The sequence below is a fragment of the Glycine soja genome, chromosome 20, assembly GCF_004193775.1.
Source record: "Glycine soja cultivar W05 chromosome 20, ASM419377v2, whole genome shotgun sequence".
In the NCBI taxonomy this organism is placed as follows: domain Eukaryota; kingdom Viridiplantae; phylum Streptophyta; class Magnoliopsida; order Fabales; family Fabaceae; genus Glycine; species Glycine soja.
In genome coordinates, this window is record NC_041021.1 from 22,822,293 (window position 1) to 22,840,651 (window position 18,359).

General features: G+C 36.9%; 1 protein-coding gene across 1 annotated transcript; it reads left to right on the plus strand.

The window, feature by feature from the left end:
• The first annotated feature begins 3,692 nt into the window (after positions 1-3,692).
• LOC114401918 lies at positions 3,693-4,331 on the plus strand. The gene has a single exon (XM_028364492.1). It carries the CDS (start codon positions 3,693-3,695, stop codon positions 4,329-4,331), a length of 639 nt encoding a protein of 212 aa, XP_028220293.1.
• The last annotated feature ends 14,028 nt before the right edge of the window (positions 4,332-18,359 follow it).

Sequence of the window (18,359 nt, forward strand, 5' to 3'; positions counted from 1 at the left end):
AAAGACTCAACAAACCTCTAGCTTTGGAACTTGTTTTCACACTAATTTTCAATTGAAATTTTGTAACTAAGATTGGTATGAAATAGACACCAAGATTGGTATGAGCAAAAACAACAAGCACACTTCCCTTTCACCTTTTTTTTTCTGGATACTAATTTTTCTGCCAACTTGTGTGATTTTTCTTATTTTTTCCTTTTATCCAAATCACTTGGTTCTTTTTTAATAAATTTTTTCCAGATGTCTAGAAAATTTAGTAAACATTTCAGCTCAAAATTCGCAGTGACCAATTATCAGTAAGTTTAACAAGTTCGTATGTCCAAGCTGCCAGCACCAGCAAATTTAGACTTCAAATTTTTTTAGCATGGAATATTGATTGCCTTGGGCTTACTTTTAACCTTCCTATGTATGTTGAACTCACTAGGCTTGTTTACCACAGTTTTAGGAGTTCAATATTCACTTAGGATCAAAACTTCAGCCAGCAATTCATTCACCAAAACTCAAATTCACAATAGACACAATCATAAGGAAACCTAAAAGTTCAAGAAAAGGTTCAAATCAAAGACTCTCTAAGAATTTTGCATGAACATGATAAGGACTAATTAACATGCAAGATTTGACTCAAATCAAATAATAGGATAAAATAATTTCATACACTCATGAAAAAATGAGTTAGACAAAGAAACAAGAAAAATAAAATTCAGCACAACATCAGAAATCTTATGTGACAAGTTTCATGACTAGACATGACTTTTATGAAAAAACTACAATAGGTGAACAAGTCACTCTAGATTTTTGAGGTTTTATTCTACTTTAATGTTTTTGTAAGAATTTTATGGTTTAGGTTTCAGCCACAAAAAATATCAAGACAAAACTCAAAGAAACCTAAACTCAACACAACTCATGGTTCAAGAACATGAACAAGAAATTTGAACCATAGAAAATCAAATCTAGCTTCTATAGCAAGATTAATCGGTGGAAATTCTAAAGAATCATATTAACAACATTTAACACAAGACATGTGAGGAGATACATGTAGAAAATGAAGAAACAACAATGGAGGAGAAGGTAAAGTTGAAAATTAATGGAGGTTTAAGGAGCACCTACTTGAAGCTCTTATGCTCTAATTATCACTTGATGGAAGCTTGCTTGTGGAGCTTCTATGGAGACTGGATCTTTGAGCTTCAATGAGGTCCTTCAATGGTGATTTTCCACCATGGAGATGCCGCGGAAGACAAAGGAGAAGAGGTGAGAGAAGGCATCATCCACTAGGGAATAAGCCATGGAAGAAGGAGCTTTGGCACCAAGAGAGTGCCTTGGAGAGGGTGCTTCAATGGAGGAAAAGAAAGAGAGAGAGAAAGAGAGAGGGGGGAGCACGAAATTGAAGGAAGAAAAGAGGAAGAGATGTTGAACTTTTAAGTTTGTCTCACAAGACTTTCGTTCATCAAAGTTACCATAAGTGTTACACATACTTCTATATATAGCCTAGGTAGCTTCCTTGAGAAACTTCCTTGAGAAGCTTCCTTGAGAAGATTCCTAGAGAAGCTAGAGCTTAGCTACACACACCTCTCTAACAGCTAAGCTCACCTCTTTGAGATAAGAAGCTAGAGCTTAGCTACACACCCCCTATAATAGCTAAGTTCACCCTCATGCCAAAATATAAAAAAAAGTCCCTACTACAAAGACTACTCAAAGTGTTCTGAAATACAAGGCTAAAACCATATATTACTAGAATGGCCAAAATACAAGGTCCAAAAGAAGGAAAAACCTATTCTAATATTTACAAGGAAGAATGGACCCAACCTTGGCCCATGGGCTCAGAAATCTATCCTGAGGTTCATGAGAACCCCAGGGCCTTCTTTAGCAGCTTTAGCCCAATCCTCTTGGAGTCTTCTATCCAATACCCTTGGGGGGATGGATTGCATCAGGCTCACTTTTGTGAGTCATCATCTTCTAACTCACCTACATCCAGGGAATCTAAAACAATAGAATTTGAAGCCGAAGTCATGGCTGAAGAGCAACCTCGAAGAGTGACCTTCGAAGATTACTCAAGTACTTCGGTGCTGCAATATTTCTCAAGTGTTGCGCGGCCAGAGGTTCAGGCACAAAACTTAACTTACCCACCTTCATTGATATAGCTAATACAGAGAAATGTGTTACATGGTTTACCAAATGAAGATCCATACTCACAGTTGGCAATGTATATTGAGATTTGTAATATTGTTAAGCTTGTCGGTGTACCTGAAGATGCTATTAGGCTCAGCCTATTTTCGTTTTCTTTACCTGGGGAGGCCAAGAGATGGTTGCATTCATTCAAGGGCAATAGTTTAAAGACCTGGGATGAGGTTGTTGAGAAGTTTCTAAAAAAATATTTCCCCGAGTCTAAAACTACAGAGGGAAAAGCTATAATTTCTTCATTCCATCAGTTTCCCAACGAATCTTTGAGTGAAGCATTAGAAAGATTCTGTAGCTTGCTGCAGAAAACTCCCACTCATGGTTTTGCAGAGCCTATACAGCTGAACATCTTCAGTGATGGGTTACGGTCGCAGTCAAAGCAGTTACTCAATGCTTCTGTAGGAGGAAAAATTAAGTTGAAGACACCTGAAGAAGCCATGGACTTAATTGAAAATATGGCTACCAGTGACCACACAATTTTGCATGATAGAGTTCATATTCCTACCAAGAAGAGTTTATTGGAGCTTTCATCACAAGATGCCTTGTTGGCCCAAAATAAGTTGTTTTCCAAGCAACTTGAAGCTTTAACTGAAACACTAAGTAAGTTGCCAACTCAATTGCATGCTAGTCAACCTTTACCTTCATCTGTATTGCAGGTTACAGGTTGCACACTTTGTGGTGGAGCTCATGGGTCAGGCTTGTGTATTCCCACTGAAGAAACATCTCATGAAGTTAATTACATTGGAAACCAGCCTAGACAAAATTTTAATGCAGGTGGATTTTCTAGATTTCAACATGGCCAACCTTACCAGCAACATAATCAATGGAGAACTCACCCTGGTAATCAGTTCAATAAAGAACATGGTGGGCTACCTAACAGGCCATAGCAACAAGGGCCTAGCTTATCTGAGAGAACAACAAAGCTGGAAGAAACTTTTGCTCAGTTTATGCTGGTCTCATTGACTAATCATAAGAGCACAGAGTCAGCCATCAAAAATCTAGAGGTCCAGGTAGGGCAGCTAGCCAAACAACTTGCAGAAAAATCTTCTAGTACTTTTGGAGCTAACATCGAGCAGAATCCAAAAGAAGAATGCAAGGCTGTGATGACCCGAGGAAGGAAGGTAACCATGGAGAAGGATAAAATGGTGGAGGATGACAAACAACTGCTGGTAATTGAACCAGCACCTGAACCAGTGTAACCCTTTTGTGACCTTATAGAGGAGGAAGAAGAAGAGAAGGATGAACAGATGAGAGAGACACCAATAATTTTGAGTGAAAAAGAAATAAATGAAAAAGGAAAGAAAGAAAAAGATAAAGAAAAATAAAATGAGAAAAATGAAAATGAAAAAGAGAGAAAAGAAGAGAAGAGAAAAAGCAAGAGTGAGTGTGCTAGAGAGAAATAGAAAGAAGCATCTTCAGCTGAAGGGAGATAAGTACCATATCCTTTGGTACCTTCTAGGAAAGACAAAGAAAGACATCTAGCTAGATTTCTAGATATTTTCAAGAAGCTAGAAATTACCATGCCCTTTGGAGAAGCTCTACAACAGATGCCACTCTATGCTAAATTTCTGAAAGACATGCTAACTGGGAAGAACAATTACATCCATAGTGACACCCTAGTTGTGGAGGGAAACTGCAGCGTTGTGATTCAATGTATCCTTCCACTGAAACATAAAGATCCAGGCAGCGTCACCATTCCATGTTCTATAGGTGAAGTTTCTTTTGGAAAAGCTCTTATTGATTTGGGAGCCAGCATTAATTTGATATCGTTTTCCATGTGCCAGAGACTAGGAGAGTTGGAGATAATGGCTACTAGGATGCCTTTACAGTTAGCAGATCGCTCCATCACCAGACCTTATGGAGAGATTGAGGATGTTCTGGTTCAGGTCAAGCATCTTATCTTTCCTGCTAACTTCATTGTAATGGACATTGAGGAAGATGTAGATATTCCCTTAATTTTGGGATGTTCATTTATGTATACTGCAAGCTGTGTAGTAGACATGGGAAAGAAAAAGTTAGAAATGGGTATTGAAGACCAAAAGATCAGCTTTGATCTATTTAATGAAGAAAGAAAATTATTGGACCAGAATGTTTGTTTACAGGTGAAGGAGTTAGATGAGAAGGTTCTAAAGGAGAGAACCAAGGTTGATCCAGGATAACAAAGAGCTATGCGTCAAGCTAATGACGTTAAATGAGCGCTTACTGGGAGGCAACCCAACCCTTTTTAATTTTGTTTTTTTCTTGCATTTAGTCTAGTTTGATTGCTTGTGATTGTGTGATATTCAACATGTTTGGTATTGAAGAAAGGGGATTCATGAGCTTTTGTGAAGAAGTGGACAGAAAAAGAACTTAGAAAAATTTTCAGTTGTTCACTTGCTAAGCGCAACACTCGTGCTAAGCACCAAGTCTTCATGCGCTAAGCGCTTGGACCCCTGACTAGTGGTTGGATGGTCATGCTAAGCATGCTTTGCCGCGCTCATCCCAAATACCTCTCTGGATTTTAATTCTTTCGAATTGGGCTTAGCGAGGTGATGCGTTAAGCGCAATTTCTTCTCTGTTTTGAAAATCTTTGGAATAGCGCTAAGCGCCAGAGAAGCGCTAAGCGCGGGCCATCACTGCATTTAGAAGCATGTTTATGTGCTAAGCGCCACCTTTGGCGGCTAAGCACAAGTTGCAAGACCAACCAAGTATCCGCTAAGCGCGACCTTGCGCGCTAAGCCCAAAAGCTTCTCTGGAATTTTAAAATTTTGAATTGGGCTTAGAGATCAGACGCGCTAAGCGCATGGGCTTTAAAACTCAAACGTAATATTGTCTCACTAAGAGCGGTTGTGCGCTAAGCAAGCAATAAGAAACTGCTAAAATGAAATGGGAACTGCTTAAGCTGTTACCATTTTCACTCAAAGAGCATTTTCCCCTCATGTGTCCATTTGCCCATTTCTTGCATTTCCTATGTGTTGTGAATCAAAGCTCCTAACTTTCCCTGCATTTCCTGCTTCTTCTTGCATCTGACACCTCAATCCAAGTAAGCTTTTACTTTGTTTCAGTTTCTTTCAAAGTTTCAAACTTTAGGATAGTGGATTTAGTGATTGTTAGGTAGAATTTCTATTTAGGTTTAGTGTTATTAGGTTAGTCATAGTTAGAATAGACTTAGGGTTTTACTGTAGGAGTAATGTAGTTGTTCTGATTAGGGTTTAGTGGCCTAATAGAGGCCTTAGTCGAAAGGGGTGAGAAACCCCAGGTTTTTCTGGAAATCACAATGAACGCGCTAAGCGTCATGCTACGCTAAGCGAGTTCATCACTTCTGCTGAAGATTTTGATTCCCAAATGAACACGCTAAGCGTGGCCCTGTCGCACTAAGCGCGTTCATCTTCTCTATTGAATATCAATGTTGAACTCACTAAGCGCGCCTGGGCGCTAAGTGAGGGATGTGTTTCAGACACTTAAAATTGTCTTTGTTTTGATCGCTCAGCGTGCCTGTCACGCTAAGCGCTATTTTGTCTCTGCTTTTCAAATTTTTTGGAATTGGGCTTAGCGAGCCTGCTCGCTAAGCCTGTGCTTTCTTTTTGAGTGGTTGCGCTAAGCGCTAATCCCTCTCTGTTTTGAAAAATTGTGGAATTGGGCTTAGCGAGCCTACTTGCTAAGCCTATTCTGCAAAAAAAAGATTTGTTGTGTTCTCGTGCTAAGGGCATGGCTATCGCGCTTAGCCCATGAGTAAATTTTCATAAGGTGCGCTAAGCGCCCAGTCTTATTTCTAGTTTTATTTTCTACTTTTCTTTTTGAATAAATCCCGTGTAATCTTATCTTATGCTTCTATTGTTTTACAGATGGCTTCACGAAAGAGGAAGGCAACAACTTCAATACCCCAGGCCAGATATAACAGATCTAGATTTACATCCCAAGAGGCCTGGGACCACTACACAGATAATGTAAAGTTGTATGTCACTGAGTTTGATGAATTCAGAAGGGAATTGGAGAGGAGAAATTGGCATCAGGAGCTTACAAACTTCATAGATGGGAGCATAGATGTGGCAGTAGTGAAGGAGTTTTATGCAAATCTCTATGACCCGGAAGACAAATCGCCCAAGCAAGTAAGGGTTATGGGGCATCTAATTAAATTTGATGTTGATGCCCTCAACACCTTCTTCCATACACCGGTGATCATTGAGGAAGGGGAGAGCCTCCCAGCTTACTCCAGATTTACCAGGTTAAGGCTAGATCCGTAAGAGCTGGCAGCCCACTTATGTATCCCTGGAAGGGGATTTGAGGTGAATGCAGATGGGCTGCCTCTGAAGATTCTGAGGAAGAATTTGACTACACTAGCCCAAACATAGAGTGTACTATCTTTTTCTAACTTGGCCCCTACGTCCCACACTTCAGATATTACTTTGGACAGGGCCAGGTTAATATATGGGATTATTCAAAAGATGGACATGAACCTTGGGTACCTCATCTCGAGTCAGATTACTCTTATTGCTCAGCAAGACTCCCTGAGGCTAGGTTTTCCTGCCCTCATCACTGCCTTGTGCAAGGCCCGGGGAGTCACCTCTGACTCTTTGACTTTCGAGAACTTGAGCCAAGCCATTAATTTGGCATATGTTAAAAAGAACTACCGGAACCTGGATGACCCTCGGTCACTTTTCGGGGAACCCAAAAATCCAAGGTTAGGATATCTGAGGCCCTATCTACTTCAGCTCCCCCTATCTCAGCTCCTTCTACCTCTCCCCTCCCTCTAGCACTAGCAGCTCCAGTTCTTACAGGTTTGCTCAGAGCTCAGAGCATTTCTTATCTATGCTACAGAGCCTGCATCAAGGCCAGCTCTTGATCATTCAAAGCTTGCAAAATGTGGTCCACCAATGGCTAGTTATGAGCGTTGAAGAATTTATGCAGAAGGTGGCCTGGCCAGGAGTCTAGCCTTCTCCTTCAAGAGGGGTTGAGGCCTCTGCAGCTTAGGAGCCTCAGCCTGCACAGGAGGATGCTTCTAGTGACATCTCAGAGCCCTCTCCACCTGAGCCCTTCATTTTTTAGGAGGATGTTGCAGTACCCGAGCCATCTCCTCAACCTGAGCCTGAGCCTGAGCCATCTCCACCAGTGCCGGACTTGCCTATTTCTCAGGATCCACCATCTGCACCAGCACTAGACCTGAACGAGCATGCAGAGGATCATTCATAGGATGGTTGACAGGATCTTTATTTTCTTACACTTTGAAAAATTTATATTATTCTGTCTTCAGTACATTTTATGTTTATGTTTCAATTTTTAAATTTCAGTTCATAGTTATATTTTGTTTGGTAGCTTGTATAAAAGCTTGATTGAACAATGCACTTATTTTATTCAGGGGTTGATGTTTGATTTTGGAAATCAGTGTTTGTTGATTGGCTTGAATGAATCAATTGTATGATTTGAGTGGATTGGAATGCATAGATCATATGCCTTGAATGAGCATGCAATCATTAGAAGAGAAAGAACATGAAATTAGGATTATGACTGAAAATGCTAGTCGGTTGGTCAGATTGATTGTGAAGGAATACATTAACCGTAACCCGGTGAGAGTGTGATCTTTAATTGTGAGAGAACGACTAACATTAAGTAATGATTTTTTGCATGAATCTTTGAAGTATGGAATGAATGCATGAAATTCAGGATGATGAAAACCATGTTTTGATTGAAAGTAGCCACTTAGCCAAAAAGCTTACCTTGTGTATGAATGAATTATCCTTTGCACCCAGTTGGAGCTGAAAGTATGGTTGTTTGATTGAACCTTGAGCCTGTACAATTCATCTCCTGCTACCTTGTCTTAGGTTGTAGGAGAGCATCATTCATAGAAAGAATCTTGGTTCAAGGCAAATTTGCTCCAAATTTGGGGGAGTTACGTTTCAAGTTAAATTTGTCCCAAATTTGGGGGAATCACTGGGCAAAAGATTGAAATGGTAAGAAAAGAGCAGCACACACAGTCAGTTAATAAGTATGTGTTAAAAAAACAGAAATTATAAAATAAAAATGTGTGTGCTGCTATTCAAGAAAAAGAAAGCTAAGTGCAAAAAATGGCAAGTAATAAGGTTGAAACAAAAAGAAAAAGGTTCATCTATGGATGAATGCTCTCCTAGAACTTAAGTTTTACATCCTAGAAAAACCATGATTTGTTTGCAGCCCAGCCTCATTACAAGCCTAGTAAAGTCCTTCGGATTTAGATTGTGTGTTCTTGACTATATGATATGAGATGAAGTGCAAAGGTTGAGACTTGTGTTAGTTGTTGATTGATAGATAACCTAAACACTTGTGCTTGAGTGAAACAGTGACCGTGAGGCTTTGCTTAATGACCCTTCCTTGATATCTGTCATTCTTACTAGCTTATTTCAGTTATGAGGCCTAATAAATATGTTGATATCTTTGAAAAGCTGCATGTCTTGTGAGAAGCTGTTGGTTGAAGCATTAAATGCCATTCATTTCATGTGATTGAATTCTTTGGAACAAACTTTGTTTTTGAATAACCACTGTGATTCTGTCACTTGAGGACAAGTGAGTTGTTCTTTCTTTTCTTGAGGACAAGCAAAATTGTAAATTTGGGGGAGTTTGTTGGTCGTCTTATACAACTAACTTTTGTATAGAAAACTTTTACAAAATGTATATAAATCCCCAATTTATAGTTTTTTTGTAGGATTGTAAATAAATTTTTCTTTGTTTTGATCTCAGTTCATTAGAAGCCTCTTTATATGGAATTAATGTTGAATTCTCTTCAATTTCAGGCAAAAAAGGAGAAACTTTGAAGAAGTGCCAAAGTGGATGTCGCGCTAAGCAAGCTCTGTGCGCTTAGTGCATATCAGCGGCTAAGCCCAGCACAAGAGCGCTTAGTGAGTCAAGGGAATCTGGAAGGGCATTTGCTATGTAAGCTCACACTTAGCGCGATATCAGCTCGCTCAACAAGTCATCTGCTGTTTTCCAGGCTCAGCACGAGATTAGTGCCAAGCTCAAATTCACTTACATGCGCTAAGCGCGAAAATGGCGCTAAGCGCGATGTCTAGGTTTTTTTAGCCCTTTTAAAGCCTGATTTGCACAGAATTGGAGATTTTTTTTAGGGAGCAAAGCAAGGAGCCAAGTTTCCAACTTTTAGGGAGCTTTTGAGTGATTGTGAGGTGCCAAGAGGTGGAGGAGACATCCCCCCTGTGTAAGCAAACAATTTCTCTTGATTCCCTTTCTTTATTGTAAAAGGAGCTTCCTTGCCATGGAAGGCTAAAACCCTCAGTTGGGGATTTCTATTGAACAGTTGATGTAAAACCTTTTTCATATCTAATTAAGTGTGTTTTATGTGTTCATTGCTTGTATCGGTGCTTGATTGTTGCATGCTTTTGGTCTGATCACCCATTGGTGTGTGTTGTTAGGAACTTTAGCATTGGGAAATGTACTATTTCCTTAGAACTTGATAGAGCAGGGCTAGATAATTGCATTGCTAGGGATAGGGTGTAGGGTTTTAGTTTTTATTATGCTGTGATTATAATGCTGTTTAAATTAAGCCGAGTTCAACAAGAGGGATCTAAGAATGAGGTTTAGTTTAAATTAGTCTAAACTTGCGAGACATCGAGGTTTAGTACTTGAGCCTTCAGCATAGAACACAAGAACATCCTTAATTAGAGAAACATCTATAATTGCATCAACTTGTTTAGTAGGAAGACCCAATGCTTTTAGATCACTATTTTCACACTTATTTGCTCACGTTTACTGCTTTTCCATTAGGAATATCATACTTTTACTTCAATTCACGTTTATTAATTTCTTTTTACAAAATGCTTGATTATTGAACAAAACTTCGCTAAATAAACAAGTTCCCTGTGTTCGATACTCAGATCATTCCATTTTAATTAAATACTTGACGACCCGATGTACTTGCCGGTTAAACCACTTCCGCATAAAACGAGTAATTGCAAATTTTGGAAAAAGGAACTGTGGAAGGGGGTCAACAATGGACAACCACCACAAAATAGAAGCACAAAATCATAAAAACTATGATTTGGACCTTGCAACTATGCTTAAGTGCTCATGTTCGGCATTTTTTTAAAATTATGTCCAACACATTAATGATATTCATGGCACACTTTTTCCAGAGTTTGAACATCAAAAAATCCAAAAAAAAAGTATCGTGCACCAGTTTCATGCACAACCACCTCAAACTAGAAGCACCAAATCGAAAAAACTGAGTCGAAAAAAATATATCGTGCACCAGTTTTACTAAACATTGAACCACGAAAACATATCCAACATCTCCACTTTTGGTGCCTTATGTTTGATTCAGGACAATGTTATATGTACACATTTTTATTCTACAAGATGATGCTGATGTTCGACAAATATTCAACATTTTTTACAACAACCCATCATTACCATTTGTGGAGTTATTTGCCATAATCTATGACAATAATAACCCACCAAGCAACCAACATGGCTCAACCTCCAATCTTGAGGACTTATCCGATGAATACGAGACTTGTTGGGTCAAAAACCATGATAGTGATACTGACTCCTCTTCCGGACCTGATGGAAGTAACATGTCTCCATCCCACGAAACAATATTCAAACGGGATTGGTAATCTATGGATCATTCATGTCTTAGTTATTTCTGCTTTGAGGTTTTCATGTAGTGTGTTATGTCCATGTTCAATGATCACTTTATGTAATGAAATAAATTTTTTGTTTAAATTTAAGTTAGCAATTTTTAGTTTACCCACTTCTACTATAGTAGGTGGCATGGTAACATAATTGTCGAAATTCACAACACTTTGCAATTTACACTACACTGTTTCAAAAAATTAAATGTCTCACCAGCAAAACTAACATAAAATGGACAACTCATAATCTCTTTTTTCACTCTAAAAATTATCATGGACATCTACTGCATTAATTACAAGGGAAAAATTACTGCTCTAAATTGACAACACTCTGCAATTTGCACACGTCTCTAAAAATTAAATGTCTCACCAGCAAAACTGACATGAAATGGACAACTCATAATCTCTTTTTTCACTCTGAAAATTATATTGGACGTCTGCTACATTAATTACAAGGGAAAAATCACAGTCCAAATTGACAACACTCTACAATTTGCACACGTTTCTACAAAATTAAATGTCTCACCAGCAAAACTAACATGAAATGGACAACTCATAATCCTTTTTTCACTCTGAAATTATCAGGGACGTCTGCTGCATTAATTACAATGGAAAAATCACAGTCCAAATTCATAACACTCTACAATTTGCACACGTCTCTAAAAATTAAATGTTTCACCAGCAAAACTGACATGAAATGGATAATTCAATATCTCTTTTTTCACTCTGAAAATTATAATGGACGTCTTCTACATCTGTTACCAGGGAAAAAGAAACATTGGATTCTAGAGAAGCCTTTAGCAAGAACACAACTCTATCCTTATGAAATTCCAATACACATCAACATGGTAAAATGCTCATACAACTATAAATAACACAAAACACCCTTAATACAAACACATAATTTCACACAACATACCTTCATAAATGAAATTCAATCTTATAACTATGTCATTTTTGGGAGAAACAAGCAGGAAGACCATTGCTAACTCGAGATTAGCCTTCATTTTTCCAAATAGATCAATCACTCACAACCAAACTGGTGTTTATTTTCAAAGTCCCACTCCAACACCAATGTGAGTTCCTAATAATTGTTCTTTTAATACACTCAAGCGTAGAATGCACAACACCCTTCGGCTAACCATTCATAGATGCAAGTCGACAATATTTTTTTCAATCTCTACAATTAAAAAATGATGATGATGTTTGCACAATGTTAATTTGCAATGAGCAATACTCATGTGTTGGCCCTATAGAATTATTATTTACCATCAATAGAATAGCAGATGTTATACTTAACCTGATTCAATCCACTATCACTCCTACTTGTTGGATTAAGTGGCCTCGGAATAATTAAGAAGGAGGGGTTGAATTAATTATTAATGTGTCTTGACTAATTAAAAAATTTGTCCTTCTTAATGTTACTAGATTTTACTAGGCTTTTACTACTAAGTTAAGAAAGTAAAGAACAGAAACAATAACTTAACCAAAAGTAAAAGCGGCAATTAAACGTACACAGTGGAAATTAAAGAGTGTAGGGAAAAAGAAGACAAACACAAGATTTATACTGGTTCGACAACAACCAGTGCCTACATCCAGTCCCCAAGCAACCAACGGTTCTTGAGATTTCTTTCAACCTTGTAAAATCCTTTACAAGCCAAAGATCCACAAGGGATGTACCCTCCCTTGTTCTCTTTGAACAACCAAGTAGATGTATCCTCCACTTGAACTGATCCACAAGAGATGTACCCTCTCTTGTTCTCAGTATAACAACCCAAGTAGATGTACCCTCTACTTGTACCACAAAGGATGTACCCTCCAATGTATTAAGACAAAGAATTCTCAGGCGGTTAGTCCCTTGAATCTTTGTAAGGGGGATACAAAAGATATCTCATGCAGTTAGTCCTTTGAAATCTTTCGTATAAAGGGAAATGGAAAAAGATATCTCAGGCAGTTAGTCCTTTGAAATCTTTTGTAAGAAACAAAAGATATCTCAGGCGGTTATTCCTTTGAAATATTTTGTCAGGAGGGAGAAGGAAAGAAGAAGAAGAATAGCACAAGTTTTTGGTCAATGAAATTTTCTTGAAAGAGAAAATATTGAACAAAAACTTTTAGAAAGATGAAGAGAAATGAATAAAAGAAATTTGTTATGCATGAAAAGGAATTAGTCTCATAAATTCGTGCCATGGTCACATATTTATAATCATTTGATGACTCAAGTTAAAGTTTGTGACTCTTGGAAATTTCTTTAAAACTAGTCACTTTTTAAAAGTTGTGACTCTTTTGAAAACTAGTCACTTTAAAAGTTGTGACTCTTTTGAAAACTAGTCACTTAAAGGTTGTGACTTTTGAAAAACTCTTCAGAAACAAGTCAATTTAAAAATTGTGACTTTTAGTAATTTATTTTTTGAAATCAGTCACTGGTAATCGATTATCATCATAGTGTAATCGATTACACATCAACAGATGTGACTCTTCATGTTTAAATTTGGAAATCAAAACGTTTAGAAACACTGGTAATCGATTACAAGTATTGTGTAATCGATTACACAAGTTTGAAATGATTTGAAAAAGTTTTATCACAAGTTGTGACTCTTGAAATTTGAAATCTAACGTTTTAAAACATTGGTAATCGATTACATGATTATGGTAATCGATTACAGCTTTGTAAATTAGTTTTGAAAAGAATGCTGGCTACTGGTAATCGATTACTGCCTTCTAGTAATTGATTACCAGAGAGTAAAACTCTTTGGTAAAAGATTTTTCTTTTTGAAAAATTCTTGTGCTATTCAATGTTTTGAAAAACTCTTTTAATACTTATCTTGATTGAGTCTTCTCTTGATTCGTGAATCTCGAGTCTTGATTCTTTACTTGAATCTTGAATCTTGATCTTGATTATTCTTGAATCTTGAATCTTGATCTTCATTCTTGAAACTTGTTTGACTCTTGATTCTTTGGCATCATCAAAGGGGTTTCAAGAATCAAGATCAAGATTCAAGAATAATCAAGATCAAGATTCAAGTAAAGAATCAAGACTCAAGATTCATGAATCAAGAGAAGACTCAATCAAGATAAGTATTAAAAGAGTTTTTCAAAACATTGAATAGCACAAGAATTTTTCAAAAAGAAAAATCTTTTACCAGAGAGTTTTACTCTCTAGTAATCGATTACCAGAAGGCAGTAATCAATTACTAGTAGCCATCATTCTTTTCAAAACTGATTTACAAAGTTGTAATCGGTTACTATAATCATGTAATCGATTACCAATGTTTTAAAACGTTATATTTCAAATTTCAAGAGTCACAACTTGTGATAAAACTTTTTCAAATCTTCAAACTTGTGTAATCGATTACACAATACTTGTAATCGATTACCAGTGTTTCTAAACGTTTTGATTTTCAAATTTAAACATGAAGAGTCACATCTGTTGATGTGTAATCAATTACACTATGATGGTACTCGATTACCAATGACTGATTTTGAAAAATAAATTACCAAAAGTCATAATTCTTAAAGTGACTTGTTTCTGAAGAGTTTTTCAAAAGTCACAACCTTTAAGTGACTAGTTTTCAAAAGAGTCACAACTTTTAAAGTGACTAGTTTTCAAAAGAGTCACAACTTTTAAAGTGACTAGTTTTCAAAAGAGTCACAACTTTTAAAGTGACTAGTTTTCAAAAGAGTCATAACTTTTAAAAAGTGACTAGTTTTAAAGAAATTGCCAAGAGTCACAAACTTTAACTTGAGTCATCAAATGATTATAAATATGTGACCATGACACGAATTTAAGAGACTAATTCCTTTTCATGCATAACGGATTTCTTTCATTCATTTATCTTCATCTTTCATAGAGTTTTTGTTCAATACTTTCTCTTCCAAGAAAAGTTCATTGTTCAAAAACTTGTGCTACTCCTCAATGCAAGAAGAAGAAGAAGAAGAAGAAGAAGAATATGATGATGAAGAGGAATTCTCACTCTTTGTGAAGAAGTTTCATAAATTCCTCAAAAATAGAAGAATGGAGAGAAGCCATAACTTCAACAATGGGAAGAGATCTCAAGAAGTTTCTCCAACACTTAAATGCTATAAGTGTAATCAACCCGGTCACATAAAGGCAAACTTCCCCTCAAATGAGTCATGGCCCGAGAAGAATGAGAAGAAAAGCTATAAAGAAAGAAGATCCAAGAAGGCGTATATTTCTTGGGATGACAATGACTCATCCGATGGTTCGGAGAAGGAGATCAACCTTCTATCCAAGGACTATGAAAATGATGAGAACATCTCTCAAGAAGTTTAAGCAAGAAAAACAAAAGTCTGACTTCCATCTTTAAAGATCTAAGCACTTGAATCATGAAAAAGGTAACATCAAAACCATTATCTTTTAAATTAAGTTGATTGAAATTTTTCTTTCATTTAACTTGTTTATATGATGACTAACAAAATTTTATTTGTTTGTCTTGTTTGATTGTTATAATGAGTTTGTGTTCATATGTTTAGTTGAGTTATCTTCCTTTCTCAAAATATAAAGCTTATCATTAAAATAAATCTAAATGGTTGATGATGCCATGATCTATAATTGTTGTACGATTACTTGTTGTTGGATCAAGTGGCCTCGAAATAATTAAGAAGAGGGGGTTGAATTAATTATTAATGTGCCTTGACTAATTAAAAATTTATCCTTCTTAATGTTACTAGATTTAATTAGGCTTTTACTACAAAGTTAAGAAAATAAAGAATAGAAAAAGAAACTTAACCAAAAGTAAAAGCGATAATAAAAGTGCACAGCGGAAATTAAAGAGTGTAGGGAAGAAGAAGACAAACACAAGAGTTTTATACTGGTTTGGCAACAACCCGTGCCTACATCCAGTCCCCAAGCGACCTGCGGTCCTTGAGATTTCTTTTCAACCTTGTAAAAACCTTTACAAGCAGAGATCCACAAGGGATGTACCCTCCCTTGTTCTCTTTGAACAACCAAGTGGATGTACCATCCACTTGAGCTGATCCACAAGAGATGTACCATCTCTTGTTCTCGATTACAACAACCCAAGTAGATGTACCCTCTACTTGTACCACAAAGGATGTACCCTCCAATGTGTTAAGACAAAGTTCTCAGGCGGTTAGTCCTTTGAATTCTTTTGTTTAAGGGAAAGGGAAGAATCAAAAGAATTCTCAAACTGTGTCATTTTGAATTCTTTAAAAGGAAGAAGGGAGACACAAAAGAATTTAGGCAGTTAGTCCTTTGTTCTTTTGGAAAAAAGGAGAAGAGAGACACAAAAAGAATTCAGGCGGTTAGTCCTTGGCGAATTCTTTTTGGCAAAGGGAGAAGAGAATGAAAAGGATGAATAGCACACTTTTGTTTTTTGTGAAACAAACAAAGTTTGGAAACCAAAAAACTTAGAAAGCTTTTGGCAAAGGAGGAAGAAGAAGAAGTTCAAGAAGATGTTCAAAGAGATTCAAAGGTTGTAAAAGAATATATGAAAAAGTTGTGTGTAAAAGTTGTAATTATTGTTATAGAAATGCAAGTCAAGGTCTTACTTTTATAGACTCTTCATGTCTGGTCAAGAAAACCATTAGAAGAGTTATAACCTTTAGAAAAACCTGAAAGCCATTGGAAAAGTTATATCTCTTGACTTTAATTCAAAACTTGTCACTGGTAATCGATTACACAAAGCTTTTTATGAAAGGATATGACTTTTCACAATTGATTTTGAATTTCAACGTTTAGATACACTGGTAATCGATTACCAATATCTTGTAATCGATTACACCATTTTGAAATCAGTTGGAACGTTGTAAATTCAGTTGAAAGCTTTTGAAATCAAACTTTGCCACTAGTAATCAATTATAGGAAACTGGTAATTGATTACCAGAGAGTAAAAACTTTGGTAACTTAGAAAATTTTGAGAAAAACTCTTTTGAAAAACAAAACTGTGCTATGTTTGTTTTTTGAAAAATCTTTTCAATACTTCCCTTGTGAAGTCTTCTTGATTTCTTCTCTTGAATCTTGAATTCATCTTCTCTTGCATCTTGAAATCAAACTTCTCTTGACTCTTTAAACTTGTTGACTCAATCTTGAAATCATTCTCTTGGACTTTTTGTCATCATCTTTGTTATCATCAAAACTACTTGAATCAACTTGATTCATCATCATGAAGCTTGCTTCTACACTTGTATGATATGTTTAGAAGTATTTGATTGATTTCTCATGTTTTTTCAAAACCATTATATTATATAAAATTATTTTTGATATATTAAAACTTTCTATGTTCATCTGGGTAAGTGTTGATTTTTTTGTTGTTTTAGAAGTGTCTGGTAATCGATTACCTTCTCATGTAATCGATTACAGGCAGTTAGGCTAAGTGTAATCGATTACAACATTCCTGTAATCAATTACAGAGCGTCTATGTCTATAAATTTGAAATTTCAGAAACTGCGAGAACGTTATTTCTGCAGCAACTCGACCCCAAAATCCCTAAAACTTCAAAACTCGTTTTCTCCCTAAATTCTCAACCAAATCATGTCCCACAAAGCCCAAAATTCATCATTTTTCATTCTCTTTCATCTCCACCAATTAAAACTTCCAAAAACACCTCCAAATGGCAGAACCATTGAAGAAGTGAAAGGGGCTTGCGACTTCATCCGCAGTCACTGGAACTCGAAGCCACGGAACACCCAAAGCGCAGACATCTCAAATTCCTCCCTCCATATTATCTCCTATGTTGTTTTCCTCGGAAGAACAACGTATCCGGTACAATTGTCTTTTCTCTTCTCATTTCATTATCGACCCTAAGTTTGTAGACTTAGCTTTCTTTGATGATGAAGTGTTTGATTGCTTTCAAGCATTTCAAAATTCTTGTTTAATTCAGTTTATCTCCATGAAACTTCCTTTTTACCCTGAATTGGTTAAATCCTTTTATTCTAACTTGGAAATTCAAGAAGATTCCTTGATTTTCAAAGTTTATGGGATAAAGATGGTCATAGACCAGTCCCTTCTCTTTGAACTCACTCAATTATCCAATGACAGTGTACCATTTGAGGGTACACTTGATGATGAGTGGAAGTTTGATTTTTCTGTGTCTGATGCCCGCTGGATGGTTTGCACCAACCAAGTGGATATGACCAGAAGGCTTCTTGCCAGTTCATTGGCATTCGAATGCCGCATCATGCACTACTTGATTGTGCACATCCTACTCCCTAGATCTTCCAACCTTGCACAGGTTTCTGAGGAAGATTTGATAATCATGTGGGTTTTCTTAACCGGTCGTCAAATTGACTAGGCCCATCTTGTGAGATATCGCATGCATAAGGCATTGACTGAGCCCTTTGTCAAAGTCAAGAGATCCTTCTCTATCAGTGCAAATGTAGTCTCTTCCTTCGGATACCGCGAAGAGAGGGATGGCTCTTGGGTGAAGAAGGATGCTCCAGTACAGGCCGTTGAAGACCATTCTCCATCACCACATTCTCAAAGAGATGACTCTTCATCTCTTATGCACAATATTCTTGAAAGACTGGATGGACTCCACACCTTTTTCGGAGAGCGCTTTGACTTGCTGGACAGCCGTATTGATGCCATGGATGCATTATTTGCAGGGATGG